The 14702-nt window shown below is 34.3% G+C and overlaps 1 protein-coding gene and 2 long non-coding RNA genes across 52 annotated transcripts in view; 1 reads left to right on the top strand and 2 right to left on the bottom strand.

The window, feature by feature from the left end:
* The window catches only part of LOC145261258 (uncharacterized), a 652396-nt gene extending 649259 nt beyond the window's left edge, over window positions 1-3137 (bottom strand). For 15 of the 50 annotated variants that reach the window (XM_080119678.1, XM_080119672.1, XM_080119674.1 and 12 more), the window contains exon 1: window positions 802-3136. In XM_080119678.1, the coding sequence (XP_079975804.1) occupies window positions 802-3054 (2253 nt within the window). In that variant the 5' untranslated portion in view covers window positions 3055-3136. Of the gene's footprint in view, window positions 1-801 lie in introns of all 50 variants that reach the window. The other 35 variants (XM_080119659.1, XM_080119671.1, XM_080119664.1 and 32 more) reach the window with 5 other exon arrangements.
* Window positions 1-14702, top strand: part of LOC145261262 (uncharacterized) — a 149891-nt gene that overhangs the window by 73025 nt on the left and 62164 nt on the right. The gene's annotated exons all lie outside the window — the stretch shown is intronic.
* The window catches only part of LOC145261261 (uncharacterized), a 62506-nt gene continuing 58424 nt past the window's right edge, over window positions 10621-14702 (bottom strand). The window contains exon 2 of the long non-coding RNA XR_013864434.1: window positions 10621-11909. This is a non-coding gene — a long non-coding RNA (uncharacterized LOC145261261). The remainder of the gene's footprint in view (window positions 11910-14702) is intronic.

Raw genomic sequence — 14702 nt, forward strand, 5'->3', positions numbered from 1 at the left:
GCAATGCCGGCTACGTACATCTAGATAATAAACAAGCAAAAAATAGAAAAGCAAATAAAGTAAAAAAAAAAAGGTTAATAAATACAAAAATAATAAATAATAAATTGAAATAAATAAAATAATATAGAAAATAATATATGAAAAATTGAAATAAATAAAATAATATAGAAAATAATATATGAAAAATTGAAATAAATAAAATAATATAAAACATAAACAAAAAAGAGTAAATTTGTAGATTAACACCGTCTGCTGCACCCTCTTCCCTAAAGGAGATTCTACTTTTTAGGCGCATATGTGTGAACACTCTGAAATAATGTTAGAATTTAGAGTGGGTGATCAGTTTCGCATATCCAAATAACGGAAATGGATTCGCTATTTCAGAGTTATTCTAAATTTTTAGGACAATTAACCATTTTGTTTTACTACTAACTCTTAGTCCGAGCGTCAATTATACTCGCACGTAATCGCTTAAAAAAGTAGAACCAACTTAGGAAAAACACACATGATTTATCTCCGACCAAAAAATGGTTAACTGCTTTTAAATGGTCGAATGGCACAGGAATCGGAGATTATTTACGTTAAATTTATAAGCAGAACTGGGCCCCCGCTCTAAATTCTAAAATAATTGTATTTTCCTTCTTTCCACTAAGTTTTTTCAGAGTATTCATTATGTAATCGCCTAAAACAGGAAAATTTAATTTCAAAGACGGGGTAGTGATTTGACGGGAGGTGTTAATCTACAATAATACTCCAAAAAGAAAATGAAAGAAAAAACGAAATTAACATTTTCGTTCTCACCTGCCATCCAAGCGTGTTCACCAGTGGAACACGTGGTTTACCTTTCTCCGTCGCCGTAGCATCCGTTGATCTGGGAGGCCACGCGTTTTCTAGGTAAATATTGATTGAAGACTTCAGCATCGTTTCTTCTGAATGCGTTTCTTGGTACTCCTGCCCGCGATTAGGAGACTCGTACTTACGAGTTAATCCTCTCTGAAGGTCAGAACTTTCGTTACAGCCTTCGTTGGGGAGGTACGGCTGTCGTCCTATCGACTTGTCGACGTTTGACTTGTTTGGTACTGGTGTTTTGCAGAAATAACAATTACTGTTTTGGGGACTATAATTTATGGCCAGAGGATCGGCCCGCCCCACCTCGCCCTCCGCGTCGCCACAGCCGATGCTACGATGACTGTTACGATCGCAGTCACTTTCTAATGTGTAACCCCGACCCGACACGACACAAGTAGTTGTAGCAGTGTTACGATTAAGTTGTACGTCTTTACTGCGAGCAAACACAATTGTCCCTGTTGTAGTCGCAGCTGCTGTTGTTGAAGTTGATGTTTTAGTTTTCAAAACTGGCCAAGTGTTACCATTCCCGGCGCAACCAGCACCGTTATCAGAATAATACGTCGTGGTAAAAAGTTTTGTCGGTTTGTTTACAAACAGATCGGTCCGCGGCGAGAGGGCGGTCTGGTATGTTTGCCCCTCCCCTCGGACGAGCGCGTGGGACATGGGGCCAACGAAACGGACCTGCACGGGCTGTGTTTGAGCGTGCAGGAGGGATCGGTCAGAGTTCACAGCATCTCCGCCGACCGTGCGACCTGCAGGTGGCAGCGTGCTCGGTGGGGCGTTTGTGTTCAAAGCGGGGGACAGGGTGCACCAAAAGGGGGCGAATACAGGGCCGGTACCCCTCGAAGCTTCGTTTCGAGAAGTAAACCAAGTTATGCTTGATGAAAAGGATACGGGTTTTTCGGAAAGAGTCAATGCTTGTTCGATGTCTCTGATGCTGGTGGTGGTGGTGGTGGTGGTGTTGTGTTTATTATTATTATTTTTATTTACAGTAGTAGTAGTAGTAGTAGTAGTAGTATCTGTGGTTGTATTGTAAGATGTGGTCGACGGAACGGTCACCTGTGATTCGCTCGCCTGAGTTGTGTTCGGAGATTGATTTTCCGCATGGAGCGTTTCAGTTTTAATCGCACTTACGTCATCGATTTTACTAATTAGATGGTCCGAAGTGAAGACATCTGGAGTAATGATATCCGACGGACTGACCTCCTGGCGGATGGCGTTGAGGTTTGAAGATGAGGATGGGGATATTGGTTCGCAGGTTGCCGAGGGAAAGCAAGAGAGTCGCACATCCACCTCGGCTAAAAGTGTCCGCGATGGGCAGGCCGAAATCGTGTTGGATACAAAAGATGAAAACTTGTTTTCAACAGGTTTTTTGTATCGATCTGTTGCCATGGCGACTGTTGTCGTTGATGATGATGGAGTGATCTTAGCCGCTGGACTTGTTGTGACGTCTTTTATGGAGACCGGACGCGTATTAACCGAATTAAAGGAGAAGGTGGAAACCTTTGTCGTTGTTGATTCGATGTCCATCCGAGGATCGACTTCATTGTGCGTTTCGTTTTTTTCGATTTCGTTTTCGAAAAGTTCCTTGTTTGACACAATGGAAGAACACGGTATGAGGCACTCAACTTGATTAGCTGAGTTGGAAGGACAATAAATAACACTCTGCTTGTTATACTTTCCGTTTTTAACAAAGGCTGTCTCGTAATCCGTCAAAGCTAGTTTATTATCTTTGTAAAATGTATCCTTCCATTGTACGTTTCCTCCGTAATTGAGCGTAGATTTAAAAATGGCGTTGATATCTTGAGGTTTCCTTGTATTGCTTTCCAGTGTATCCTCAGTTTTATTGTCTTCTGGGAAACAATTCCCAACCTCAGAATCATCGGTTGTTTCGTTATCAACCCCAGTCTTCCCGGCAAGGGCAATCTTTTCTCGACTCTTTTTCATGATTCCGGGAAATATAAGGCAACCGGCTACCTCATCAGATTGACCGGCACCAATATCGTCATCATCCTCGTCACTGAATGTTTCTTCAAGACTTTCAATTAGCTTATCAAATTCGATATCGACATACTCCGCGTGTTTGCGTTCAGCATCCGAAACGGTATAAAGTCTGCTCATGTTCAGGCATTCTTTGTGGTCTGAAGACGAGGTGTCGGAATTCATAGTTCTGCCAACCATTTCCTGGTTTGTTAATCTAAACATCGAGGAAGGGTGTGTCTGCTGCTATTTGTTGTACGAACCAGGACCACCGAAGCTAGAGTTAATTGAGACGGCTATGACACCACGTTCTATATATATATATATATATATATATATACATACATATATATATATATATATGTGTGTGTGTGTGTGTGTGTGTGTGTGTGTGTGTGTGTGAACAAACAAACAACAATAAACAACAGCTACTTAACCATTAATCTTGAATTCAGTCAAGCGAATCTATTTGTTTGATGTAAAAAAAAAAAATGGAAGTATGCGCGATTTGAATGTGCGAGACTGAATACTTACACGTGTTCGCTAAATATACAAATGCTTACGTCTTGAACATATTTTTCCCAAACAATACAATTTATATTTAGTCTCAGAAAAACAAACAGATGTATAAAGTACTATTTATATAAATACTATCTCTTAAAACTAAATCATTATACATTTGTGTGTGTGTGTGTGTGTGTGTGTGTGTGTGTGTGTGTGTGTGTGTGTGTGTGTGTGTGTGTGTGTGTGTGTGTGTGTGTGTGTGTGTAGGTATATGTGCGAGTGTGTGGCTAGGAGCGGAGACTGTTCACTAGACAGTTTCGAGACCGGCTTGAGGCACTTGCTTGTCTAGCCACACTGACGAGCTATGATACAGCAAAACAGTCTGCCTGTTTGTCTTTCTGTATATCGATGACTACATACGCCCCCTCCCCTTGAGTTGAGTTCTGCGGTAAGTGAATTCGCCAACTGTTAACACTGTAAATGGAAAGCTCTTTGTGTAAATAAATAAAGCACTCTTCAGCAATTTATAGTTCTTTAGGCAAACATTGAGATTTCATTTACGACAGATAACTTATAACCGAACCAACCCTAAGCCGGCTGTCAACAAAATATATATAAATGTGTGTGTGTGTGTGTGTGTGTGTGTGTGTGTGTGTGTGTGTGTGTGTGTGTGTGTGTGTGTGTGTGTGTGTGTGAAGAGGAAAACTGCTTGTATGTAATTTTGTCACGTATTTTGTCCAATCCAAAACTCATACAAAATTATACATTATCGTACAAAAGGAAACTGAAACCAACTTGTTTTTGTATTGATCGATTTTCAATCAAAACACTGGATCTTGAATTTAGGACCAATCACAATAAGGGGAACTATTAAACTGTAAGCGGGGAATAATTTTTTTTTCTGTTTTTCAAGGAAATAATTTGTTTTTCATATAAAAAATTTTCAATTCACTTTGCAGTTCATGTTAATAAGGAAAATGTATTAAGATTTAACTATATATATATATATATATATATATATATATATATATATATATATATATAGTTCAATGTATTAATTAGTATTAACTTTTATTAACATTTAAAGTATTAACATTTAACTATATATGTGTGTGTATATATATTTCGAATATCTATATAGATAAATATTATATGTACATGTGTGTGTATTTTTAACAATTTAAATTATTTTCAAATCATATTCTAAATGAAAACCATACACAAAAGTAATAAAGTTGCTTGCGGCTGTTTCAAGACGATGTTTATTTTTAGTCACACAAATCAACATAAATTTACTCAAACAGTATTTTGCATTTATCCGTTTATACGCTAAGAAAAAAATATCCGTGCACGTATGTGTGTGTGTGTGTGTGTGTGTGTGTGTGTGCGCGCGCGCCTAAATTTGTAAAGAACTTTTCATGTATGAACGTTTCTTTTTATCTAAACGGTTGGTCTCTTTCCGTTTTACGGCCCATAAACAATTGCTGGATCATTTAACACGTTTCATTTCGTGAAGGTAATTTCGAAGTCTTGCATTCTTTTTAATATTATTCATGCGTGGGTGATTTCGTTTAATTTCTCTTGTTGATTTTTGTAGTGTTATATTTATGTATCTACTTTTGTTTCAGAAAATTTAGGATAATGTTTAGATCAGTATTTTAATCAAAATCACCCTGCGTAGGATCGAACTTGGATAGAATTAGCAAATTATTCTTGTAATTTGAGTACAGAGTTCGATTGTCTAACTAATGATCAATTAAGTTTACATACATATCAATCATTTTATCGATTTTAGCATGACCCGATCTATTTATCGAACCGTTTAAATGGATAGATATTCAACAAGATGTGTACGCACAGATATGAATAAGATGATTAAGAGAGAACAACGAGATGAATAGGAAAAAATTAAGATCGTCCTACTCTTTTTAGATTCGATATTTCGTTTCAGTTATGAAACTTTGCCGAGAATATTTATTGTTGTGGTGGCACCCACTCATTTACATAGGTGGATAATATTATTTACATATTATTACACATAAATAACAAGACTCGGTTAGTCTGAGTGTGTGTTAACCAGAAGCCACCGAAGGCCGAGCCGAGAGCAGATATGTTCTCCAGCCAAGACTCTCTTACCTGACAACCATTATGTAAATATACTGTAAATATACTTTTCCTAATACACTTCTTATTGATCTACATTTGTTTGTTGAGTCTTCGTATTGCCTTATACGTTATTTGGTTCAACCTGCAAACATAACATTTATCTATATGAGCGTCTTTCTATCGATCTAACTTCTGCATTTACTCATCTATTTATATATGTTGCAGCTATCTATCTATCTATCTATCTATCTATACGTTGGTATGATGGTCGAGTGGCTGCTGATCCTGTAAGGAACAACGCTTACAGACGTCCATACTTTTTTTAGTAATGAAATACTTATTTCGTGAGAATGTGTGTGTGAGGAGACTTCTCAACAAATTCTTTATCTACAGTCTTCAAATTCGGTACATTGTATATTCATACATGTGGAAAAACTTTTTAATCGGTTTTCATCCTAACAAAAAGGGCTGCTAAGCGGTCAAAATTGAAAAATTGGTACGTGAGAGTGATCGGATTTTTATCTGTTTGCTAACTGTTTCACGAACGCGCATGCGTGAATAGTTTACATTACAGATTACTTATGTTAAGGATAAGTAGTTTTGAAAACACCTTTTAAAGATCAGGTCATGCTGGTCCAATGATTATTGTACTCGATTCACAGCCTTTAAGTTTCGTATTCGATCTCACCTCGAGTAATTTTCTTTTTTTTTTTAATTACAAGAAGTGAACAGTTTAGAAAACAACATAATACTTGCATGCACATGTCTCAGTTTCTCTATAAATTAAAAATATCATAATTGTGCGTATTTTACGACCGGCAACGACGGGCGGTGTTCTAGTATATATATATATATATATATATATATATATATATATATATATATATATATATATATATATATATATATATATAACGGAGTCTGTGTCAATCAATTAATTAATTAATCTATCTATCTATCTATATATCCTTTAAATATTCGGGGAGTAAGCACAGCGATCTGGGTTTAAATTCTGTCAGAGCTATTTCACGCTTTTTACTTGCGGCGATATTTTATATTTTGGCGTGATCTCACCTGTTCTAAAATAGGGTCGATTAAACCATTATTGCGTGATTTGGCAGGTAGTTTAGCAATGAAATCAATTGATAAGATATTTCGTATGTGTAATTTTCACTTATGCACTACTGCGCAGATATAATTTTGCATGTGGAGCTAAGAAGTCATAACAGATAATCATATATTAAGTTGCTTTCATTAACAGTATTTTTTTACCAGCAAACAACAGTTAGATATGTAATTTGTTGATTACTTGTTTTTAGAAGGATAAACATGAAATAACTAATTTACCTATATAATAAAGTAAAGTCAGTTTATCCAATTCAGTTATCGTACTACGCAATAAATATTTAATTCTAACACCTCAGCCAAGTACATCAATTATCGAACTTGCTTAAAAATAAAAATTCCAATGTATTTCATCGATTGAATGCTAGATCTAGCTCAATATATCCTTTAGCAACACATGGTTCCCGATATACACGAGTAATTTGTATAATATATACACTTTAAGATTTGGAAAAAAAAAATTGTTAGATGTATATCTATCCTATTGTTTCGTATAATTTATTATATATATATATGTGTGTGTGTGTGTGTGTGTGTGTGTGTGTGTGTGTGTGTGTGTGTGTGTGTGTGTGTGTGTGTGTGTGTGTGTGTGTGTGTGTGTGCTAATATTAGTGTCAGTATGTTAAAGTAAACCGCTTCTTTCAATAAAAAAAGATATCAGGATTAAATATTAAAAATATTAAGATTGTGTCTAATTTCAATTTAATTGGCATAAATTGTTCAAGCGTTGTTTTTTTTTTGTTGTTTTTTTTTTCATTCAGTAATGTAGTTTATCACAGAGTAAGAACCTGCAGTAAAAGCAGTAAGTTAATTTGGTGACATCGAGCTGATTGAGTTTAAATCGATTCTAGTTGCTGTGTCTCTATCGAATAGTTTTGTACATAGACGGTTAATCTGAATGCTGGATGTAATCAATCAAGTCAAGTGCGTTGAAGAACAAGCATATAATTTTAAGTATGATTTACATATTAGAATGTAACAGAGCGTATGCAAATGCATGCAAAATTACATCACCAGTAAAGAAAAAGACTATAAAAAGGAGAAAGAGCACGTTAGAGAGGACGATTACGTTACAGGCGTGGATGACGTCCCAAACTAAAAGTGACGCGTGACGGAAGAACGGGGAAATAAATGTCGTTGTTACAACGGGAAAAAGCGAGTTGAAATTCACTCCTATTCTGGGTCTACTTTGTGACTGAGACTACAAAAAGGAGACGTGTTAACCGATTCAAAAAGAAAAAAAAAAGTTACACATGGGTTATCCTATGTGTGAATATCAAATAACACGCTTGAACACGCCAGTAAAACAGAACAGCAACAGAATTTATCAAGTTTCCCCACCCAGTCTTTGGCACAACTTATCCATCCTTCCCTTTTACGCAGCCGGCTATGAAATTGTCAAATATAAATGAAGGGAAGTTCACTAAAACAGCTAATAATAAGACACACACACACACACACATATATACATATATATATATATATATATATATATATATATATATATATATATATTATAATAAAATCATATTCCTTATTTGTTTGTTTACAATTATTAATATGTGAGAAAGGCACAATGTGTCACAAATTTATTTTCAAATTGAAAACGGACTTTTATTCACTTTCATTCCAGTATGGTTTCTATATATTCATTATTTACACGAAAGGAAATCTACATTCAATAAGTAACCTCATTCGCATATTACAATAAAGAAAATGTGTTTTAATTATTATCTCCATACTATTAATTGTTTGTTGCCAAAGAATTGTCTTAATTGTTCTATTTAGAAATATTAGTTAAAGGTGGTTTATTTAATTTATGTTTAATTTAATTTATATTCAATTTAATTTATTGTAATTATTATAATCCACATCAATTAGATTTTAAAACTGAAATAAGCTTTATTTATTTGAGCTATGAGAGTTATTTGCCCATTTAAGCTATGAGAGTTATTTCGCGTTTGATTTTCATAGATTAAAATGGATATGTTTTATGTTTCTACAAACCCAATATGTGGTTCACTTTTAGGAAAACCATTAAAAGTTAGGATACATACATACATACATACATGATGATTGCAACGTCTTGTCAGACGAGTGCCACTCCTTCAGACACTTAAAGTCCATGAGCCCAAAAATGACTTCTCTCACCACCGGACCATTTTTATAGACAAATGCCTGAGGGAGTATCTATACACAGATGATGTTACAGAGTCTTAGCTTTGTACGACAGCTAAGTCTCTCTCTCGGTTCAAAATGTTGAGATCCAGCAACAAGCAAGAGCAAGATAGCCAGCAACAAGTTAAACTGCAGACCAGCTTAATGCGGGTACTGGTCTCCCGTTTTATGGTTTTTTTAAATCAGAGATTTGCTTCTCCTAGATACATACATACATAACTACCAATGCCTGCTTTTAGTTTAAAAAGAAAACTGTATTACAACGTAGCAGATTCACTATTTTGGGATATTGTTGTTGTGTAGGGGACGTACATGCACAAATCCGGCGCTATTTATTTACCCCTGAACTCCCGATCGTGTGGATTCTGTACCTCTATTAGGAACCTCGGAAGTAATGGTTTCAGCAGAAATCTGGAGGTTTCCTTGTGTTTATTTATTTTCTGTGCCGTTACTTTAAGTGCTGCCGGGGAATATTATAGAGAGTGATTTTAACAATATAACAAAGATGAACGTACTTGTGTTCGTCTGGTTTCAATGTTTAAATTTTATGTACAAATAGGCGAGGTTTAATCTTAATCATAACTGATTATAATATAAAAAAAGGATGGAAAGAATAATCACTATGCAAATTTAATTTTTATGCGATTAAAAGTTGCTTAATCTTCATATTAACTGATAGTAATACAATAAAGTCGAGGATTTCTTTTCGATTGCGAGATTGATTTTTGTTGGAGGAAAGAACTCCTCCGCCCTCATCTTTTTTCACTTAATTTATTTTTATTTTTTCTTATCGATTAGTTTATTTTCTCATTGATTATTGTTGTTTTTATCTGATCGATTAGTTTCGTTTCAATAAGTTCAACTAATGAATAGGAATCAAATTAAGAAGCGATACGGAGCGTACGAAGCTAAAATAGATGAATAATAAATTAGTAAATGTTTATTAGGTCTGAATAAATCCTACTATGTTGAAAATGGCTCTTGTGGTTAGATTTGAAAAAAAAACTTATTTTACAAATTATCCAAATTTCATTAAAATTGGTGTATTCTTTGATTTTAAAGAAAAGTTGTATGTTTACTAAGTGTAAATCGCCTAGTATATGCGTGCGTGTGTGTGTGTGTATGCGTGTGTGTGTGCGTATGTTTAGCTATCTGTCTCTCTGTTTTTCGTGTTTTTTATAGAACTAAAACCTATATATAATCACGGATCGTCTCTAATAAAACACAAACCAAATAAAAACTATTTAGATGATCTGAATGTCGGAATGTTTTAAAGGATTTAAACGAAGTCAAGTGCGTTGAGGAATAACAGCTGATTTTAAGGATGAGTAAACGTGTTACCAGCTTATCTCTATTTTACAAAACATCGTGTAATTAGATTCTCAGTCAAAACAAATTTCTTTAAATTAAGGTCTAATCAAACGAGACCTTTTAATCTTTAATTTGGCGCAAGAAATACAGTTTTCCTTTTATGTTAAGCAAGTGTTTGATTTTTTTAAAATCAAAACTGTACATTTATTAAAAAAAAAAAAAAGAGAATCTGCATACACGTGTCTTCTTTTTTGTCCTTTTAGTGTCGTGTACACTTACCGATAGTCAGACGACCGTTTATTGTTCGAGCTTAATAACCCAGCACAGGTTTAATATTTGTTTTTCTCCTTAGCCAAATCCTCTATTTAATTAGCTCAGCCTCGAAATAATAGCCCTTCACATCTGGCTCTCTTCTTAAAGACTCGCCTCTTGAGAGCTGCCACCACTTGAGAGAACCAGAAGAAAAGGTGGAGGCAACTGGAAAAGGAGACAGAGAAATTCCAATGACGACATTTTAATCGGAATTTTTGAATATCCTTTGGAAATTAAAAAAATGTATTCCTAACTTTTCTCACGTTTTTATGCTGTTTTCGTTTAATTTTATTTCTTATTTTATTTTGTTTTTGTTCTTGATTTGTTCTGCGAGATTCAGTTCTTTTACAAACCAGACTTATGTTTTGTTAGAATGGTAAACATCTCTCTCTCTCTCTCTCTCTCTCTCTCTCTCTCGACTAATGTTTTCTTTCTTTCTTCCACTTTCTATTTTATGTTTCTGTTTATCCTGCTCTTTATTATCCTACGAAGTTGCAGTCATCCCATTTATCTATCTATCTATCTATCTATCTATCTATCTATCCATCTATCTATCTATCTATATATATATATATATATATATATATATATATATATATATATATATATATATATATATATATATATCTTCTCTCACTCTCTCTTTATTTATATATATATTATTGGAAATATTATACAATACCCTTGTGGTTCTAAAGTTGCCCTGCGAGAAAACAAATATCAACGTCGCACTTATCAGTCGAACGACTATCCCTCTCGCATATATATATATATATATATATATATATATATATATATATATATATATATATATATTCTTTCTTTTTCTATATATTTACTTGTTTTTTTTCCATCGCTAGTTTCTACCTTTAAAAGATTGTTCTATACATCTATTTATTTTTATTTTTGTATCGTCATCGATGTGGTAACCTCTATCTATCTATCTATCTATCTATCTATCTATCTATCTATCTGTCTGTCTGTCTGTCTGTGTGTGTGTGTGTGTGTGTGTGTGTGTGTGTGTGTGTGTGTGTGTGTGTGTGTGTGTGTGTGTGTGTGTGTGTGTGTGTGAAAATGTATTTATTAAATGTATTTATGTTGTCTTTATATTGAACATTCAATTGGTATTAATTTCAGATTTAGGGGTGTTAAATATACTCATTATTTCTTTTTTATTATTTTTGTCTAACTGGGTTACGTTCTCTACAACGATAAACCAAATTTTGCGAACTAATTTCCACTTTTAAAAAATATGCAACACCAATCGGTACACGTTTCTTACTCTAACACTTGATTTACTTAATAGCTATTTTAGTTTGAATCAATCAACGCCGACATTTGGTTTTGTCGTTTTCCCCTTCAAATTCTCTCAGTAAATCATTCATTGATATTGTTGTTTTCATTTTGCGTTTAGTTTTTGACAGTTGGAGATTTTCAAAATGGCGTCCAACTTAAAACTTGCACGAAGAAAAGGGGGACGTAACTGAATCAATGTGGACGCTGTCTAGTTATGTATCCACGTCGGCATTTTGATAGAAAATCACCTGTAAACAGAAAAAAAGAAAAATTATTTAAAAAAGCAAACAAAAAAAAAACGAAAATACTTTACAAATACTTTATTTATATATTAAGATCTGAGAAATATGGTGGAGCTATAATATATGATAGGAGAAAATGCCTTTTTAAATTGTTATGCTAAATAAGTCCTTGATATTAAATATAGATGGCGCCACACATAAAAAAAATCCATATAAATTGTTTTGCAAACTATTAACTTCCAAATGACACTTGTAAAAAAATTAGCTTTATTGGTTTATTCGTTTACAATTTATAATTATTCATAAGAAAACAGTGTAAAAGGTTGAATTTCATATGCTTATAAAATTCAAGAAGATGTACCCGGCGTTGGCAGGTATTAAATGTAACTTTAAATTCCTTAAGATGGAGTTTTACAAAAAAAATGGAAAGAAACTGAGATATATGTATGCGAGTATTATGTCTTTCCAAAACAGTTCACTTCTTGTAAGTAAAAAAAAAAAAGTCGAGCTGAGATCGAAACTCAAACTTAAAGACAGTGAATTAAGTACGATAACAATTAGGCCAGCTTGCCACGGCTTTAAAAAATGTTTTCAAAAACTGTGAAATAGTTGACAAAAAAAAAAGCTTCCTACATGTTTGAATACTCTATATACCAAATTTCAAGTCTGTAGAAAAACATTCGTTGAGTATATAGGTTGAGAATGGTTCTCTCTCTCTCTCTCTCTCTCTCTCTCTCTCTCTCACACACACACACACACACAAATATATATATATATATATATATATATATATATATATATATATATATATGATTACTTCATTTAATCACATAAATAAATATACGAAGATATAATTTATGTGTGTAAATTTTTCAGTATTTACTTCAACAGTGCTCAATGCATAGGAAGAGCTAGGTTGTAAGTTATGAAAATATATATGACAATTAAGCTACACAGAATATTCCGCGTTTCATTCTCGCGAGTTTCTTTCCATTTTTTTTTTAACTTCATTTTAAGGAATTTAACGTTACGTTTAATACCGGACAACGCCGGGTACATCTGCTAAAGTTTTATAAACATGAAATTCAACCTTTTACACTGTTTTCTTATAAATAATTATAATTTGCATTAGCCTGGCGAATTCTCGGGAGAATGAAACGCGGAATATTCTGTATAATTTAATTGCCATATATATTTTCATAACGTAATCTATATAGTCTGACGAAGTTACTGGATCGTTGATACGATTCGGCAGCGGAAACATGTGTAACTAAACAGATAAAACGGTAATAGAATAATATATATATATATATATTTGCTCTGCAATAGTATTGAGCACCTTCTTCAAGTTTTCACTATTTATCAGTTCTGATATATATATATATGTATATATATATGTGTGTGTGTGTGTGTGTGTGTGTGTGTGTGTGTGTGTGTGTGTGTGTGTGTGTGTGGACATTTTCTTTATCAGTTATATTTCATTTTATCATTTAAACCAATCCTTTAATTTATAAAGCTCAATGTAATTACAGAGCATACAACAAATAAATGATAGAAGTCTATATTCCAATATTCATGATGTTGACCATTTTACCATTCATTCCTTCAATTACGTTAACATTCAAAATTCTTGACTGCTCCTATTTTGTAGGGCAAAATCATTCATTAAATTAATACATCAGCCAATGGATCTATTCTGCCCTTAACTCTTAAGAAGAAATAGCATCTATTAATTCATCAATTTTGTATGACTTTTTGTTATGAGGTGGATTACGTATTACGATATTTGTTCGGTGCACAGTTAAGGATTAATAGAGCTTGGTATTTAATGCAAATATGAGCACAAATTTAACCATATTCAACCATCAATTAGAAATAAAACACTCATTTAATTAAGTGGTTAAAAAATCACCGTTCTCCCATGTATGGAGTATTGTTGTCGTATTTCGGCTGGTGCATTTGCTACTAGTCTCTCTCTTTTAGACAAGGTTCAACCCTGATAGGTCCTGAACTGTCATCTAGGTTTCAGCCTCTGTCCCATCGACGAAATGTAGCATCCCTCTGCCTGTTCTACAAGTACTTTAACGGTGAATGCTCCGACGAACTGCAAGCACTCGTACCCCTTCGGCTTAAATACCCCCGACAACCCCGACAAGCCCGACAAGCCCGACAAGCCCGACAAGCCGCTAAATCTCACCCCTTCACAGTAGAGATCCCTAGATGTAAGAGAGTCTTCTACTCCAGTAGTTTCTTCCCCAGAACCACTAGACTTTGGAATTCCCTTCTGGGTTCCTGCTTCCCCAACTGTACTGACCTGCAGAAGTTCAAGTATAACGTGAACCGATATCTTGCTGCCCAACTCCCCACATAGTACCCCTGTAGATTATGTCCCTGATAGTAGCCCCCTACATCAAAGTGGCAATGGCAATGTGACTTGTTTGGGGTGAAAATGTAGTTAAAAATATGTGTGTGTGTGTGTGTGTGTGTGTGTGTGTGTGTGTGTGTGTGTGTGTGTGTGCAAAGAGAAGGTCCCAAGGACTTAATAAAAATAGTTTCTAGAATTTTTAGATGAAAGGGCGAGTGCGACTAACTCAAGATCGTAAACATGTCAGCACTGAAATTCGTGGCACACACATGGCTATTTATTAGGTACTCGCAAATCGAAGAACCATACGTATTACTCAGAACATCCGAAGGTGAAAACTTTGCATAACGAATCTTTGATGGTACGTGTTGTTTTAAACGAAAATCCAATCTTTGTGATGTCCTCCCAACATAGTGCGCGTTGCAACTGCATTT

The sequence above is a fragment of the Euprymna scolopes genome, chromosome 37, assembly GCF_053919585.1.
Source record: "Euprymna scolopes isolate OS-2025 chromosome 37, ASM5391958v1, whole genome shotgun sequence".
Taxonomy (NCBI): Eukaryota; Metazoa; Mollusca; class Cephalopoda; order Sepiida; family Sepiolidae; genus Euprymna; species Euprymna scolopes.